The sequence below is a fragment of the Salvelinus namaycush genome, chromosome 17 (assembly GCF_016432855.1).
Source record: "Salvelinus namaycush isolate Seneca chromosome 17, SaNama_1.0, whole genome shotgun sequence".
Taxonomy (NCBI): domain Eukaryota; kingdom Metazoa; phylum Chordata; class Actinopteri; order Salmoniformes; family Salmonidae; genus Salvelinus; species Salvelinus namaycush.
Genome location: NC_052323.1, coordinates 22,105,691 through 22,124,913, shown reverse-complemented (window position 1 = coordinate 22,124,913; position 19,223 = coordinate 22,105,691). Strand labels below are relative to the sequence as shown.

General features: G+C 47.8%; 1 protein-coding gene across 1 annotated transcript in view; it reads right to left on the bottom strand.

Moving 5' to 3' along the window:
• The window catches only part of LOC120062153 (serine/threonine-protein phosphatase 2B catalytic subunit alpha isoform-like), a 76,831-nt gene that overhangs the window by 29,775 nt on the left and 27,833 nt on the right, over positions 1-19,223 (bottom strand). Inside the window, exons 3-7 of the mRNA XM_039011959.1 lie at positions 9,272-9,396; positions 8,807-8,918; positions 6,411-6,556; positions 5,964-6,103; positions 418-495 (exon numbers count right to left, since the gene is read on the bottom strand). Of these exons, the coding sequence (XP_038867887.1) occupies positions 418-495; positions 5,964-6,103; positions 6,411-6,556; positions 8,807-8,918; positions 9,272-9,396 (601 nt within the window). The remainder of the gene's footprint in view (positions 1-417; positions 496-5,963; positions 6,104-6,410; positions 6,557-8,806; positions 8,919-9,271; positions 9,397-19,223) is intronic.

Below are 19,223 nucleotides of genomic sequence, written 5' to 3'. Positions count from 1 at the left end.
TTAACCCACACCCCCACCCCCCAAACACTTAACCCACATCCCCAGCCCCCAAACACTTAATCCACACCCCCAGCCCCCAAACACTTAACCCACATCCCCACAACCCAAACACTTAACCCACACCCCCACCCCCCAAACACTTAACCCACACCCCCACCCCCCAAACACTTAACCCACATCCCCAGCCCCCAAACACTTAACCCACATCCCCACCCCCCAAACACTTAACCCACATCCCCAGCCCCCAAACACTTAACCCACATCCCCAGCCCCGGATCAACACACACTGGGGTGGACAGGTGAATGTTTTCAAACATAATACATTAAGTTAGTGTTTACTGTCACTATGTCACTCACCATGTGAAGAATAACACGGTGTTTTGTCAATAACCAAAGAAAAAGTAGGGCTTCTCTTACCCAGAATCTTGCGCTTCATGTGCTCTGATGACTGACAACAAGTTGTTGGTCTGTAGAAACTCACACACTGCAGGGTAACTGGAGAGAGAGAGATTTCATTCTGAACAACCCTGCATTATATCAGACTAGGATAGTAGGCCTACTCTGAAACAGTTTACATTGAATGGGAGGGATTCCACCTTGCTGTCCGGTCGCATTCCGCTTCGCTCCACAGGTAGTATCACATTTCATTTCATTTCATTACAGTACAACGGTTTGATTTGCTTGATCTTAGCTAGCTACATAGCCGTCTTTGTATCAAAGATAATTGTGTAGTTTAGACTAATTTCGGTTAGCTAGCCAGCTATTTTCGTTCTTTTAACGTAACGTAACGTAGTCAACACTGCTAGCTAGCTAGCCAGCTAGCCACCGAATAGCAGCACTGTAGAAACTATTACATTCAACGGAACAACGGAACGACTTGATTAGTGTAGTGTTAGCTAGCTACATAGTTGTCTTTGCTGTCTTTGTATCTAAGATAATTGGGTAGTTTAGACTATCGGTTAGCTAGCCAGCTATTTTCGTCCTTTTAACGTAACGTAACGTAACGTAACGTAGTCAACACTGCTAGCTAGCCAGCTAGCCACCGAATAGCAGCACTGTAGAAACTATTACATTCAACGGAACAACGGAACGACTTGATTAGTGTAGTGTTAGCTAGCTACATAGTTGTCTTTGCTGTCTTTGTATCTAAGATAGTTGCGTTAGCTAGCCAGTTTCGGTTAGCTAGCCAGCTATTTTCGTTCTTTTAACGTAACGTAACGTAGTCAACACTGCTAGCTAGCTAGCCAGCTAGCCACCGAATAGCAGCACTGTAGAAACTATTACATTCAACGGAACAACGGAACGACTTGATTAGTGTAGTGTTAGCAGCACTGTAGAAACTATTACATTCGTAGTCTAGAGTAATTATCGGTTAGCTAGCCAGCTATTTTCGTCCGCCGCGCTGCCGTTCTCCTACCTAGTCACACTGCTAGCTAGCCAACTTCTACCGAATAGCAGCACTGTAGAAACTATTACATTACAACGGAACGATTTGATTAGTGTAGTGTTAGCTAGCTACATAGTTGTCTTTGCTGTCCTTGTATCTAAGACAATTGTGTAGTTTAGACTAATTATCTAGCCAGTTACCGAGGTTACCTAGCTAGCTATCGAGGTTACCTAGCCAGCTACACTTTCTAACAAAGTCAACAACGCAGCCACTGCTAGCTAGCCTACTTCAGCAGTACTGTATCATTTTAATCACTTTAGTCAATAAGATTTTTGCAACGTAAGCTTAACTTTCTGAACATTCGAGACGTGTAGTCCACTTGTCATTCCAATCTCCTTTGCATTAGCGTAGCCTCTTCTGTAGCCTGTCAACTATGTGTCTGTCTATCCCTGTTCTCTCCTCTCTGCACAGACCATACAAACGCTTCACACCGCGTGGCCGCGGCCACCCTAACCTGGTGGTCCCAGCGCGCACGACCCACGTGGAGTTCCAGGTCTCCGGCAGCCTCTGGAACTGCCGATCTGCGGCCAACAAGGCAGAGTTCATCTCAGCCTATGCTTCCCTCCAGTCCCTCGACTTCTTGGCACTGACGGAAACATGGATCACCACAGATAACACTGCCACTCCTACTGCTCTCTCCTCGTCTGCCCACGTGTTCTCGCACACCCCGAGAGCTTCTGGTCAGCGGGGTGGTGGCACCGGGATCCTCATCTCTCCCAAGTGGTCATTCTCTCTTTCTCCCCTTACCCATCTGTCTATCGCCTCCTTTGAATTCCATGCTGTCACAGTTACCAGCCCTTTCAAGCTTAACATCCTTATCATTTATCGCCCTCCAGGTTCCCTCGGAGAGTTCATCAATGAGCTTGATGCCTTGATAAGCTCCTTTCCTGAGGACGGCTCACCTCTCACAGTTCTGGGTGACTTTAACCTCCCCACGTCTACCTTTGACTCATTCCTTTCTGCCTCCTTCTTTCCACTCCTCTCCTCTTTTGACCTCACCCTCTCACCTTCCCCCCCTACTCACAAGGCAGGCAATACGCTTGACCTCATCTTTACTAGATGCTGTTCTTCCACTAATCTCATTGCAACTCCCCTCCAAGTCTCCGACCACTACCTTGTATCCTTTTCCCTCTCGCTCTCATCCAACACTTCCCACACTGCCCCTACTCGGATGGTATCGCGCCGTCCCAACCTTCGCTCTCTCTCCCCCGCTACTCTCTCCTCTTCCATCCTATCATCTCTTCCCTCTGCTCAAACCTTCTCTAACCTATCTCCTGACTCTGCCTCCTCAACCCTCCTCTCCTCCCTTTCTGCATCCTTTGACTCTCTATGTCCCCTATCCTCCAGGCCGGCTCGGTCCTCCCTTCCTGCTCCGTGGCTCGACGACTCATTGCGAGTTCACAGAACAGGGCTCCGGGCAGCCGAGCGGAAATGGAGGAAAACTCGCCTCCCTGCGGACCTGGCATCCTTTCACTCCCTCCTCTCTACATTTTCCTCTTCTGTCTCTGCTGCTAAAGCCACTTTCTACCACTCTAAATTCCAAGCATCTGCCTCTAACCCTAGGAAGCTCTTTGCCACCTTCTCCTCCCTCCTGAATCCTCCTCCCCCTCCCCCCCCCCCTCCTCCCTCTCTGCAGATGACTTCGTCAACCATTTTGAAAAGAAGGTCGACGACATCCGATCCTCGTTTGCTAAGTCAAACGACACCGCTGGTTCTGCTCACACTGCCCTACCCTGTGCTCTGACCTCTTTCTCCCCTCTCTCTCCAGATGAAATCTCGCGTCTTGTGACGGCCGGCCGCCCAACAACCTGCCCGCTTGACCCTATCCCCTCCTCTCTTCTCCAGACCATTTCCGGAGACCTTCTCCCTTACCTCACCTCGCTCATCAACTCATCCCTGACCGCTGGCTACGTCCCTTCCGTCTTCAAGAGAGCGAGAGTTGCACCCCTTCTGAAAAAACCTACACTCGATCCCTCCGATGTCAACAACTACAGACCAGTATCCCTTCTTTCTTTTCTCTCCAAAACTCTTGAACGTGCCGTCCTTGGCCAGCTCTCCTGCTATCTCTCTCAGAATGACCTTCTTGATCCAAATCAGTCAGGTTTCAAGACTAGTCATTCAACTGAGACTGCTCTTCTCTGTATCACGGAGGCGCTCCGCACTGCTAAAGCTAACTCTCTCTCCTCTGCTCTCATCCTTCTAGACCTATCGGCTGCCTTCGATACTGTGAACCATCAGATCCTCCTCTCCACCCTCTCCGAGTTGGGCATCTCCGGCGCGGCCCACGCCTGGATTGCGTCCTACCTGACAGGTCGCTCCTACCAGGTGGCGTGGCGAGAATCTGTCTCCTCACCACGTGCTCTCACCACTGGTGTCCCCCAGGGCTCTGTTCTAGGCCCTCTCCTATTCTCGCTATACACCAAGTCACTTGGCTCTGTCATAACCTCACATGGTCTCTCCTATCATTGCTATGCAGACGACACACAATTAATCTTCTCCTTTCCCCCTTCTGATGACCAGGTGGCGAATCGCATCTCTGCATGTCTGGCAGACATATCAGTGTGGATGACGGATCACCACCTCAAGCTGAACCTCGGCAAGACGGAGCTGCTCTTCCTCCCGGGGAAGGACTGCCCGTTCCATGATCTCGCCATCACGGTTGACAACTCCATTGTGTCCTCCTCCCAGAGCGCTAAGAACCTTGGCGTGATCCTGGACAACACCCTGTCGTTCTCAAATAACATCAAGGCGGTGGCCCGTTCCTGTAGGTTCATGCTCTACAACATCCGCAGAGTACGACCCTGCCTCACACAGGAAGCGGCGCAGGTCCTAATCCAGGCACTTGTCATCTCCCGTCTGGATTACTGCAACTCGCTGTTGGCTGGGCTCCCTGCCTGTGCCATTAAACCCCTACAACTCATCCAGAACGCCGCAGCCCGTCTGGTGTTCAACCTTCCCAAGTTCTCTCACGTCACCCCGCTCCTCCGCTCTCTCCACTGGCTTCCAATTGAAGCTCGCATCCGCTACAAGACCATGGTGCTTGCCTACGGAGCTGTGAGGGGAACGGCACCTCAGTACCTTCAGGCTCTGATCAGGCCCTACACCCAAACAAGGGCACTGCGTTCATCCACCTCTGGCCTGCTCGCCTCCTTACCACTGAGGAAGTACAGTTCCCGCTCAGCCCAGTCAAAACTGTTCGCCGCTCTGGCACCCCAATGGTGGAACAAACTCCCTCACGACGCCAGGACAGCGGAGTCAATCACCACCTTCCGGAGACACCTGAAACCCCACCTCTTTAAGGAATACCTAGGATAGGATAAAGTAATCCTTCTGACCCCCCCCCCCCCCCCTTAAAAGATTTAGATGCACTATTGTAAAGTGGCTGTTCCACTGGATGTCATAAGGTGAATGCACCAATTTGTAAGTCGCTCTGGATAAGAGCGTCTGCTAAATGACTTAAATGTAAATGTAAATGTAAATGAATGACCACCAGGGGTCATCATTGAGCCCAAAATGAACAGCAGAACCAGATCTAGTAGGAGGGCAGTGTATGTTTCTCTCAGTAGACTGGTGTAGGCTCCATATTGTATAGCACCATATTATGACAACAGTCTCAACTATCCATCACTCCAATCCTCTGGTCTCTCAATTTATTAATCTCTTTTTTCTCCCTCACTCCCTGTCTCTCTCAAGCTCTTTTTTCCTCACTGTGTCTTAATATCAATCCCCAATCTAGCAGTAGTAGCCAGTCGTCATGGAAACAGAACGGTGCAGTCTCCCTAGGGATTGTGGGATGTTTTTTGTTTTTTTATATAAAATTTTTACAAAATGTACATCAATGTATGTACAAAGATTTTACCATATCCCAAGCCCTCCCTCCACACACCTCAGTCTACCCACCTTGATTCCCTCCAAACCACTCACCCCAACCCCCTCCAAGCCACCCACCCCAATCACCCCATATACCTAACCTACCCCACCCCCTCCCTCAGTTCGGTCCTAGAAAACAACAATTGTACAGAGATATCACAACAAATAAACAAACAAAGAAAAATACAGGGGGGAAAAATCCTTTGTCTCACATACAAACAACTCAACATACAAGATACAGTACATATACAAAAAGTGGAGCAACAAAAACAGAAACAAATAATTAAATAAATGATCAGTAAACCTTCGACAAACTTGTTTGGACTGGATATATTATATTGATTATATTGATGACTGTACCTATGACTGCTGGGAATACCTACTGGGAAACCTTAAAGCAGTGGGATATGGTTTAAGCTGAAATATGTGTGTGTGGTTCTACAGCTGTACAAATCCCAATTAGTCTTTGGTTGTTGTATCTCTGAAGCAGCTTGTAGTCTACCAGTACAACATGTTTCCATCTCACCTCCAGTACGTTGTTCCTCACCTTTCCCCTGTATATCACACCTAAAGATGCACCAGATGTGAGTGTGTGTGTATCCGTATTGGTGTCTGTGTGCGTTGTCATGTTAAAACATGTGTTTACCTGTAGAAGTAGGAGCAGCCTCTGACTGTGTTGTGGCCAAAGTACTCTTGCGTCTTCTCGTTGCCAAAGTCTTCGAGTGGGTCGGCCCACAGCAGGTCACACATGGGCCCGAAAGCTGGAGGCTCCTTGAACCTGTCCAACTGGATTACAGAGACAACGACAACACAACAGATGCATTCACTGTATAGATACAATATATTCCTATCTACACAAGAGATAACCAGAACACAGGGATAACAGAACCTGTTCAACTGGACTAGAAAAAGAAACAGAACAAAGAGAGAGAGAGAGAGAGAGAGAGAGAGAGAGAGAGAGAGAGAGGACAGCATGTACTGTACAGGAAGTGGAGTCAAAACAAGGGTTGAATCTCCATGGTAACCAGGGCATTGACAGTGTGTTTGTGTGTTATAAAAAACATTTACAGTACAGTGGGCGTTGTGTCTGAACCTTTTTGATGTCGTCGAGCGTGTGGATCTCTGGCGAGAGCCCTCCATGGACACACAGGAACTGCTGGTTCATCAGAGCAGCCAGCGGCAGGCAGTCAAACGCATCCATACACGAGTCATACACCTGCTCGGAGTACTTTATCTTACCTGAAAAGGGGGAGGGGAGAGAGAGGATGGGGGCAGAGTGAAAGGACAGGGGGTGACAGAGAGAGAGAGACGGAGAGAGAAACAGAGAGAGAGAGGGAGAGAGAGAGACGGAGAGAGAAACAGAGAGAGAGAGGGAGAGAGAGATAGCGAGAGAGAGGGAGAGAGAGAAAGAAAGAAAGAAAGAGAAAGTGAGAGGGAGAGGGAGAGAGAGAGAGATGGAGAGAGTAAATCAAAACACCATGGTGAAGTAGCCAAGCACTATAGGCCAGTAGCCAAACTATGCTGTGTATGTGTGTGCTTTTGTACATGTGTACAGTATGTGTGTGTACACGTGTACAGTGTGTGTGTACATGTGTACAGTATGTATGTGTACATGTGTACAGTATGTGTGTGTACTGTACAGTATGTGTGTGTGTGTGTACATGTGTAGAATATATGTGTGTACATGTGTACAGTATGTGTATGTAATGTACAGTGTGTGTGTGTGCACTGTACAGTATGTGTGTGTACATGTGTACAGTATGTGTGCGTACATGTGTACAGTATGTGTGTGTATTGTACAGTATGTGTGTGTACTGTACAGTATGTGTGTACATGTGTACACTATGTGTGTGTGTACTGTACAGTATGTGTGTGTACATGTGTACAGTATGTGTGTGTACATGTGTACAGTATGTGTGTATATGTGTACAGTATATGTGTGTACAGTATGTGTGTGTATATGGGTACAGTATATGTGTGTACAGTACGTGTGTGTATATGTGTACAGTATATGTGTGTACAGTATGTGTGTGTATATGGGTACAGTATGTGTGTGTACAGTACGTGTGTGTATATGGGTACAGTATATGTGTGTACAGTACGTGTGTGTATATGTGTACAGTATATGTGTGTACAGTACGTGTGTGTATATGGGTACAGTATATGTGTGTACAGTACATGTGTGTATATGGGTACAGTATGTGTGTACAGTACGTGTGTGTTTATGGGTACAGTATATGTGTGTACAGTACGTGTGTGTATATGGGTACAGTATGTGTGTGTACAGTATGTGTGTGTATATGTGTGTACAGTACGTGTGTGTATATGGGTACAGTATATGTGTATACAGTATGTGTGTGTATATGTGTGTACAGTACGTGTGTGTATATGGGTACAGTATGTGTGTGTACAGTATGTGTGTGTATATGGGTACAGTATGTGAGTGTGTTTGTCAGAGAGATTATTAATGTAGAGAGAGATCATCAATACCATTTCACCAGCCTCTCTCTCTCCCTCCCTCTCTCTCTCTCCCTCTCTCTCTCCCTCTCTCTCTCTCTCTCTCCCTCTCTCTCTCTCTCTCTCTCTCTTCCTCCCTCCCTCCCTCTTTCTCTCTCTCTCTCTTTCTCTCTCTCTCACACACACACACAGCAGATAGTAATTGAGGGCGCCCACTATTCGCCATAAGCATCAGGGGAAATTAGACTCCTCGTCCCCTGGCCAATCACACACAGCAGACTACGTCTCTGGGCCAATCATTAAGGGCCAAATTAATTTCCTTCTAATCACCTGTTCTCTGTTCTCGGAGAGACAGAGGGGAGGATGGATGGATGAGAGGATGGAATGAGCGTTGGATGAGAAATGGATGTGAGAGATGGAACAACGGAGAAGCGAGGACACTAGTATTAAGGGAGGGGAGGAAAGGGAGGAGAACACACCCACTGGACACACACTGGTTGAATCAACGTTTCTACTTCATTTCAATGAAATTATGTTGAACCAACGTGGAATAGACTCTTAGAAAAAAAGGTGCTATCTAGAACCTAACATGGTTGGGGCTCCCGAGTGGCGCAGCGGTCTAAAGTGCTGCATCTCAGTGCTAGAGGCGTCACTACAGATCCTGGTTCATTTCTAGGCTGTATCACAAACGGCTGTGATTGGGAGTCCCATAGGGCGGGGCACAATTGGCCCAGCGTCATCCGGGTTAGGGTTTGGCCGGGGTAGGCCGTCATTGTAAATAAGAATTTGTTCTTAACTGACTTGCCTAGTTAAATAAAGGTTAAATAAATAAAATAAAACAATAAAAAATGTCCTCATAGAAGAACCCTTTGGGGTTCCATGAAGAACCCTCTCCACAGAGGGTTCTACATGGAACCTAAAAGGGTTCTACCTAAAACCAAAAAGGGTTCTAACTGGAACCAAAAAGGTATCTCCTATGTGGATAGCCAAAGACGTTGAATTGAAGTCTGTGCTCAGTGGGCAAATACTCACATTCAGTTTTGAAAGTGAAATATTCTGTCAGGTGTCTACATTCATGGTTTCCCCGTAGAAGAAATAACGTCTTCGGGTAGAGGATTTTCAACGACCACAGATACAACACACACTGAGAGAGGAGAGAGAGGACACAGAAAGATCTGTTAGTAACAGTACGGCTCAGAAGAAAAAATGTCCAGTTAGCTACTCACTTGATGTCAGGCTCAAAGTCCTAGATTCAAAGCTACCTGGTTAAACACTTCCTAGTATGCAGAAAGTAATGTGCCTCTAGGAAAGTATGCAGTAGCTAGTGTGCACTAGATAGTGTGCCTCTAGGAAATATGCTGTAGGTATTGTGTCCCTAGGTAGTATGCACTAGATAGTGTGGACTAGGTAGTGTGCACTAGATAGTGTGGACTAGGTAGTGTGCACAAGATAGTGTGGACTAGATAGTGTGCACTAGGTACTGTAGTGTGCCCTCACCTCAATACTGAAGTAGCCCCGGTCCACGTAGTCCCCTAGGAAGAGGTAGCGTGTCGTCGCGGGGGAACCGCCGACCTCAAACAGCTTCATCAGGTCAAAGAACTGACCGTGGATGTCTCCACACACTGAAACACAATGTTACAACAACGTTACACTCATAGAAGTGGACATTAGAATCCTTCTAGTAATTTGAAGGGTCTCTATGCTTAGACTAACATACAACCTCAAACACAACAATGTTAAACACACAACCTCAGTACTACATAATCACATTCCTAATACTTTAGTTTCATCTAGTCTTACAATAGATGCCAACCTGAGTATAATACTTTAGTTTCATCTAGTCTTACAATAGATTACAACCTGAATATAATACTTTAGTTTCATCTAGTCTTACAATAGATGCCAACCTGAGTATAATACTTTAGTTTCATCTAGTCTTACAATAGATGCCAACCTGAGTATAATACCTTAGTTTCATCTAGTCTTACAATAGATTACAACCTGAATATAATACTTTAGTTTCATCTAGTCTTACAATAGATGCCAACCTGAGTATAATACTTTAGTTTCATCTAGTCTTACAATAGATGCCAACCTGAGTATAATACTTTAGTTTCATCTAGTCTTACAATAGATGACAACCTGAATATATTCCAACCAGTCTCTGGAAGTGACAACAAAGCAGAAAGGTAAACATCAACCCTTTCTCATATTTTTCAAGTAAATTCCATGAAAATGTAAATTGTCAAATAAAAAAAGCCCTACTCTGACAGTGGCACAACCCCCACTACACTCACTCCTTTCTGTCATATGTTCCTACAGAACAAACAGCATAGAGCGTTAGGGAGAAGCGTAATGGCTGGTGTCTGTCTGTCTGTGTGAAGCCTGCCTCCAGCCTGCCTACCACCTCTTCTCTCTAGGGACTAGCAGTAACTGTGAAAACCATAGAGTAGCTAGCTACTGTCTCTTCTCTCACTGTGTGTGTGGGATGTGTGCTATCATGGAATTATTTTACAGCTAGCGTTTCCATGGAAAAAGACACACACCAAAGCTAGCCAGTAGATACACAAGTCAAAACTAAAACAGAGCTTTTCCGCTGGTATTTTTAATGTAGGCTACAGGCAGCGGCACAAGACCATTCTCTCTTTCTCCTCTTTCATTGTCCCTCTCTCTATTTATCTGCCAAACCATCTTCTGTTCCTCTGTCAGCATCTCTCTACCTCCCGTTCCCCCGTCCCATCACTCTCTCAATTCAATTCAGTTCACCATATTATTGGCAAGGAGATTGTTTTGTAGATATTGACAAAGTACTGCTATTATTGAGAAAATCTGAAGGCGATTGATTCCATTAAGTGACATTTGGCACAACAGTTATGATTAAGCCAAAAACAATTACTCATTATGTACATTCATTATGTATGTACATCCCTCTCCCTCTCTTTAACCCTACCTCTCCTCTCTTTAACCCTCCCTCTCCCTCTATTTAACCCTACCTCTCCCTCTCTTTAACCCTACCTCCCCCTCTCTTTAACCCTCCCTCTCCCTCTATTTAACCCTCCCTCTCCCTCTCTTTAACCCTCCCTCCCCCTCTCTTTAACCCTACGTCCACCTCTCTTTAACCCTACCTCCCCCTCTCTTTAACCCTACCTCACCCTCTCTTTAACCCTACCTCCCCCTCTCTTTAACCCTACCTCCCCCTCTCTTTAACCCTACCTCCCCCTCTCTTTAACCCTCCCTCTCCCTCTCTTTAACCCTACCTCCCCCTCTCTTTAACCCTACCTCACCCTCTCTTTAACCCTACGTCCACCTCTCTTTAACCCTACCTCCCCCTCTCTTTAACCCTACCTCCCCCTCTCTTTAACCCTACCTCCCCCTCTCTTTAACCCTACCTCCCCCTCTCTTTAACCCTACCTCCCCCTCTCTTTAACGCTACGTCCACCTCTCTTTAACCCTACCTCTCCCTCTATTTAACCCTACCTCCCCCTCTCTTTAACCCTACCTCCCCCTCTCTTTAACCCTACCTCCCCCTCTCTTTAACCCTCCCTCTCCCTCTCTTTAACCCTACTTCCACCTCTCTTTAACCCTACCTCCCCCTCTCTTTAACTCTACCTCCCCCTCTCTTTAACTCTACCTCCCCCTCACTTTAACCCTACCTCCCCCTCTATTTAGCCCTACCTGTCCCTCTATATCTCCCTCCATTTAACACTACCTCTCTTTAACCCTACCTCCAACTCTATTTAACTCAACCTCTCCCTCTATTTAACCCCAACTCTCTTTAACCCTACCTCCCACTCTATTTAACCATACCTCCCCCTCTCTTTAACCCTACCTCCCCCCTCTTTAACCCTACCTCCCCTTCTCTTTAACCCTACCTCCCCCTCTCTTTAACCCTACCTCCCCCTCTCTTTAACCCTACCTCCCCCTCTCTTTAACGCTACGTCCACCTCTCTTTAACCCTACCTCTCCCTCTATTTAACCCTACCTCCCCCTCTCTTTAACCCTACCTCCCCCTCTCTTTAACCCTACCTCCCCCTCTCTTTAACCCTCCCTCTCCCTCTCTTTAACCCTACTTCCACCTCTCTTTAACCCTACCTCCCCCTCTCTTTAACTCTACCTCCCCCTCTCTTTAACTCTACCTCCCCCTCACTTTAACCCTACCTGTCCCTCTATATCTCCCTCCATTTAACACTACCTCTCTTTAACCCTACCTCCAACTCTATTTAACTCAACCTCTCCCTCTATTTAACCCCAACTCTCTTTAACCCTACCTCCCACTCTATTTAACCATACCTCCCCCTCTCTTTAACCCTACCTCCCCCCCTCTTTAACCCTACCTCCCCTTCTCTTTAACCCTACCTCCCCCTCTCTTTAACCCTACCTATCCCTCTATTTAACCCTACCTCCCCCTCTCTTTAACCCTACCTCCCCTTCTCTTTAACCCTACCTCCCCCTCTCTTTAACCCTACCTATCCCACTATTTAACCCTAACTCTCTTTAACCCTACCTCCCCCTCTCTTTAACCCTACCTCCCCCTCTCTTTAACGCTACGTCCACCTCTCTTTAACCCTACCTCTCCCTCTCTTTAAACCTACGTCCCCCTGTATTTAACCCCAACTCTCTTTAACCCTACCTCCCACTCTATTTAACTAAACCTCTCCCTCTATTTAACCCTAACTCTCTTTAACCCTACCTCCCACTCTCTTTAACCCTACCTCCCACTCTCTTTAACCCTAACTCCCACTCTCTTTAACCCTACCTCCTCTCTATTTAACCCTACCTCCACCTCTCTTTAACCCTACCTCCTCTCTATTTAACCCTACCTCCACTCTATTTAACCCCACCTCCCCCTCTCTTTAACCCTACCCCCCCCTCTATTTAACCCTACCTCAACCTCTCTTTAACCCTACCTCCCCCTCTCTTTAACCCTACGTCCACCTCTCTTTAACCCTACCTCCCCCTCTCTTTAACCCTACCTCCCCCTCTCTTTAACGCTACGTCCACCTCTCTTTAACCCTACCTCCCCCTCTCTTTAACCCTCCCTCTCCCTCTCCCTCTCTTTAACCCTACTTCCACCTCTCTTTAACCCTACCTCCCCCTCTCTTTAACTCTACCTCCCCTCACTTTAACCCTACCTCCCCCTCTATTTAGCCCTACCTGTCCCTCTATATAACCCTACATCTCCCTCCATTTAACACTACCTCTCTTTAACCCTACCTCCAACTCTATTTAACTCAACCTCTCCCTCTATTTAACCCCAACTCTCTTTAACCCTACCTCCCACTCTATTTAACCCTACCTCTCCCTCGATTTAACCCTACCTCCCCCTCTCTTTAACCCTACCTCCCCCTCTCTTTAACCCTACCTCCCACTCTCTTTAACCCTACCTCCCACTCTCTTTAACCCTACCTCCTCTCTATTTAAACCTACCTCCACCTTTCTTTAACCCTACCTCGCCCTCTCTTTAACCCTACCTCCTCTCTATTTAACCCTACCTCCTCTCTATTTAACCCTACCTCCCCCTCTCTCTAACCCTACCACCCCCTCTCTTTAACCCTACCTCCCCCTCTCTTTAACCCTACCTCCCCCTCTCTTTAACCCTACTTCCACCTCTCTTTAACCCAACCTCCCCCTCTCTTTAACCCTACCTCCCCCTCTCTTTAACCCTCCCTCTCCCTCTCTTTAACCCTACCTCCCCCTCTCTTTAACCCTACCTCACCCTCTCTTTAACCCTACGTCCACCTCTCTTTAACCCTACCTCCCCCTCTCTTTAACCCTACCTCCCCCTCTCTTTAACCCTACGTCCACCTCTCTTTAACCCTACCTCCCCCTCTCTTTAACCCTACCTCCCCCTCTCTTTAACCCTACCTCCCCCTCTCTTTAACCCTCCCTCTCCCTCTCTTTAACCCTACTTCCACCTCTCTTTAACCCTACCTCCCCCTCTCTTTAACTCTACCTCCCCCTCACTTTAACCCTACCTCCCCCTCTATTTAGCCCTACCTGTCCCTCTATATAACCCTACATCTCCCTCCATTTAACACTACCTCTCTTTAACCCTACCTCCAACTCTATTTAACTCAACCTCTCCCTCTATTTAACCCCAACTCTCTTTAACCCTACCTCCCACTCTATTTAACCTTACCTCTCCCTCGATTTAACCCTACCTCCCCCTCTCTTTAACCCTACCTCCCCCCCTCTTTAACCCTACCTCCCCTTCTCTTTAACCCTACCTCCCCTTCTCTTTAACCCTACCTCCCCCTCTCTTTAACCCTACCTATCCCACTATTTAACCCTAACCCTACCTCCCCCTCTCTTTAACCCTACCTTCCCCCTCTCTTTAACCCTACGTCCACCTCTCTTTAACCCTACCTCTCCCTCTCTTTAACCCTACGTCCCCCTGTATTTAACCCCAACTCTCTTTAACCCTACCTCCCACTCTATTTAACTAAACCTCTCCCTCTATTTAACCCCAACTCTCTTTAACCCTACCTCCCACTCTATTTAACTAAACCTCTCCCTCTATTTAACCCTAACTCTCTTTAACCCTACCTCCCACTCTATTTAACTAAACCTCTCCCTCTATTTAACCCTAACTCTCTTTAACCCTACCTCCCACTCTCTTTAACCCTACCTCCCACTCTCTTTAACCCTACCTCCTCTCTATTTAAACCTACCTCCACCTCTCTTTAACCCTACCTCGCCCTCTCTTTAACCCTACCTCCTCTCTATTTAACCCTACCTCCTCTCTATTTAACCCTACCTCCCCCTCTCTTTAACCCTACCTCCTCTCTATTTAACCCTACCTCCTCTCTATTTAACCCTACCTCCCCCTCTCTATAACCCTACCTCCTCTCTATTTAAACCTACCTCCACCTCTCTTTAACCCTACCTCGCCCTCTCTTTAACCCTACCTCCTCTCTATTTAACCCTACCTCCCCCTCTCTTTAACCCTACCTCCCCCTCTCTTTAACCCTACCTCCCCCTCTCTTTAACCCTACCTCCCCCTCTCTTTAACCCTACTTCCACCTCTCTTTAACCCAACCTCCCCCTCTCTTTAACCCTACGTCCACCTCTCTTTAACCCTACGTCCACCTCTCTTTAACCCTACCTCCCCCTCTCTTTAACCCTACATCCATTTTCTTTAACCCTACATCCACCTCTCTTTAACCCTACCTCCCCCTCTCTTTAACCCTACGTCCACCTCTCTTTAACCCTACCTCCACCTCTCTTTAACCCTACCTCCCCCTCTCTTTAACCCTACCTCCCCCTCTCTTTAACCCTACCCCCCCTCTCTTTAACCCCCTCTCTCCCTCTCTTTAACCCTACTTCCACCTCTCTTTAACCCTACCTCCCCCTCTCTTTAACTCTACCTCCCCCTCACTTTAACCTTACCTCCCCCTCTATTTAGCCCTACCTGTCCCTCTATATAACCCTACATCTCCCTCCATTTAACACTACCTCTCTTTAACCCTACCTCCAACTCTATTTAACTCAACCTCTCCCTCTATTTAACCCCAACTCTCTTTAACCCTACCTCCCACTCTATTTAACCCTACCACTCCCTCGATTTAACCCTACCTCCCCCTCTCTTTAACCCTACCTCCCCCCCTCTTTAACCCTACCTCCCCTTCTCTTTAACCCTACCTTCCCCTCTCTTTAACCCTACCTATCCCTCTATTTAACCCTACCTCCCCCTCTCTTTAACCCTACCTCCCCTTCTCTTTAACCCTACCTCCCCCTCTCTATAACCCTACCTCCCCCTCTCTTTAACCCTACCTATCCCACTATTTAACCATAACTCTCCTTAACCCTACCTCCCCCTCTCTTTAACCCTACCTTCCCCCTCTCTTTAACCCTACGTCCACCTCTCTTTAACCCTACCTCTCCCTCTCTTTAACCCTACGTCCCCCTGTATTTAACCCCAACTCTCTTTAACCCTACCTCCCACTCTATTTAACTAAACCTCTCCCTCTATTTAACCCTAACTCTCTTTAACCCTACCTCCCACTCTATTTAACTAAACCTCTCCCTCTATTTAACCCTAACTCTCTTTAACCCTACCTCCCACTCTCTTTAACCCTACCTCCCACTCTCTTTAACCCTACCTCCTCTCTATTTAACCCTACCTCCCCCTCTATTTAACCCTACCTCCCCCTCTCTTTAACCCTACCTCCCCCTCTCTTTAACCCTACGTCCACCTCTCTTTAACCCTACCTCTCCCTCTCTTTAACCCTACGTCCACCTCTCTTTAACCCTACCTCCCCCTCTCTTTAACCCTACGTCCACCTCTCTTTAACCCTACCTCCCCCTCTCTTTAACCCTACCTCCCCCTCTATTTAACCCTACCTCTCCCTCTCTTTAACCCTACCTCCCCCTCTCTTTAACCCTACCTCCCCCTCTCTTTAACCCTACCTCCCCCTCTCTTTAACCCTACCTCCCCCTCTCTTTAACCCTACGTCCCCCTGTATTTAACCCCAACTCTCTTTAACCCTACCTCCCACTCTATTTAACTAAACCTCTCCCTTTATTTAGCCCTAACTCTCTTTAACCCTACCTCCCCCCCTCTTTAACCCTACCTTCCACTCTCTTTAACCCTACCTCCCACTCTCTTTAACCCTACCTCACACTCTATTTAACTAAACCTCTCCCTCTATTTAGCCCTAACTCTCTTTAACCCTACCTCCCCCTCTCTTTAACCCTACCTCCCCCTCTCTTTAACCCTACCTCCCCCTCTCTTTAACCCTACCTCCCCCTCTATTAAGCCCTACCTGTCCCTCTATATAACTCCATTTAACACCAACTCTCTTTAACCCTACCTCCCACTCTCTTTAACCCTACCTCCCCATCTCTTTAGCCCTACCTCCCCCTCTCTTTAACCCTACCTCCCCTTCTCTTTAACCCTACCTCCCCCTCTCTTTAACCCTACCTATCCCTCTATTTAACTCTACCTCTCCCTCTATTTAACCCTACCTCCCCCACTATTTAACCCTAACTCTCCTTAACCCTACCTCCCCTCTCTTTAACCCTACCTATCCCTCTATTTAACTCTACCTCTCCCTCTATTTAACCCTACCTCCCCCACTATTTAACCCTAACTCTCTTTAACCCTACCTATCCCTCTATTTAACTCTACCTCTCCCTCTCTTTAACTCTACATCTCCCTCTCTTTAACCCTAACTCTCCCTCTATTTAACCCTACCTCCCCTCTCTTTAACCCTACCTATCCCTCTATTTAACTCTACCTCTCCCTCTATTTAACCCTACCTCCCCCACTATTTAACCCTAACTCTCTTTAACCCTACCTATCCCTCTATTTAACTCTACCTCTCCCTCTCTTTAACTCTACATCTCCCTCTCTTTAACCCTAACTCTCCCTCTATTTAACCCTACCTCCCCCTCTCTTTAACCCTACCTATCCCTCTATTTAACTCTACCTCTCCCTCTATTTAACCCTACCTCCCCCACTATTTAACCCTAACTCTCCTTAACCCTACCTCCCCTCTCTTTAACCCTACCTCTCCCTCTATTTAACCCTACCTCCCCCACTATTTAACCCTAACTCTCTTTAACCCTACCTATCCCTCTATTTAACTCTACCTCTCCCTCTCTTTAACTCTACATCTCCCTCTCTTTAACCCTAACTCTCCCTCTATTTAACCCTACCTCCCCTCTCTTTAACCCTACCTATCCCTCTATTTAACTCTACCTCTCCCTCTATTTAACCCTACCTCCCCCACTATTTAACCCTAACTCTCTTTAACCCTACCTATCCCTCTATTTAACTCTACCTCTCCCTCTCTTTAACTCTACATCTCCCTCTCTTTAACCCTAACTCTCCCTCTATTTAACCCTACCTCCCACTCTCTTTAACCCAACCTTCCCTCCTTTAACACTACATCTCTTTAACCCTACCTCCACCTCTATTAAACACTACACCTCCATCTCCTTAACCCTACCTCCCCCTCTCTTTAACCCTACCTCTCCCTCTATTTAACCCTACCTCCCCACTATTTAACCCTAACTCTCCTTAACCCTACCTCCCCCTCTCTTTAACCCTACCTATCCCTCTAACTCTACCTCTCCCTCTCTTTAACCCTAACTCTCCCTCTATTTAACCCTAACTCTCTTTAACCCTACATCTCCCTCTCTTTAACCCTCCCTCCCTGGGGCCTCTATATCCAGCATGGTCCTCTCCTTCCTCCCCGCTCTCCTCCTTTCCTTCCCCCTCTCCCTCCTCACCTGTGACTGGGGCCTCTATATCCAGCGTGGTCTTCTCCTTCCTCCCCACTCTCCTCCTTTCCTTCCCCCTCTCCCTCCTCACCTGTGACTGGGGCTTCTATATCCAGCATGGTCCTCTCCTTCCTCCCCACTCTCCTCCTTTCCTTCCCCCTCTCCCTCCTCACCTGTGACTGGGGCCTCTATATCCAGCATGGTCTTCTCCTTCCTCCCCACTCTCCTCCTTTCCTTCCCCCTCTCCCTCCTCACCTGTGACTGGGCCTCTATATCCAGCATGGTCTTCTCCTTCCTCCCCACTCTCCTCCTTTCCTTCCTCCTCTCCCTCCTCACCTGTGACTGGGGCCTCTATATCCAGCATGGTCCTCTCCTTCCTCCCTACTCTCCTCCTTTCCTTCCCCCTCTCCCTCCTCACCTGTGACTGGGGCTTCTATATCCAGCATGGTCTTCTCCTTCCTTCCCGCTCTCCTCCTTTCCTTCCCCCTCTCCCTCCTCACCTGTGACTGGGGCTTCTATATCCAGCATGGTCCTCTCCTTCCTCCCCACTCTCCTCCTTTCCTTCCCCCTCTCCCTCCTCACCTGTGACTGGGGCCTCTATATCCAGCATGGTCTTCTCCTTCCTCCCCACTCTCCTCCTTTCCTTCCCCCTCTCCCTCCTCACCTGTGACTGGGGCCTCTATATCCAGCATGGTCTTCTCCTTCCTCCCCACTCTCCTCCTTTCCTTCCCCCTCTCCCTCCTCACCTGTGACTGGGGCTTCTATATCCAGCATGGTCTTCTCCTTCCTCCCCGCTCTCCTCCTTTCCTTCCCCTTCTCCCTCCTCACCTGTGACTGGGGCTTCTATATCCAGCATGGTCTTCTCCTTCCTCCCCGCTCTCCTCCTTTCCTTCCCCCTCTCCCTCCTCACCTGTGACTGGGGCTTCTATATCCAGCATGGTCTTCTCCTTCCTCCCCGCTCTCCTCCTTTCCTTCCCCCTCTCCCTCCTCACCTGTGACTGGGGCTTCTATATCCAGCATGGTCTTCTCCTTCCTCCCCACTCTCCTCCTTTCCTTCCCCCTCTCCCTCCTCACCTGTGACTGGGGCCTTTATATCCAGGATGGTCTTCTCCTTCCTCCCCACTCTCCTCCTTTCCTTCCTCCTCTCCCTCCTCACCTGTGACTGGGGCCTCTATATCCAGCATGGTCCTCTCCTTCCTCCCCACTCTCCTCCTTTCCTTCC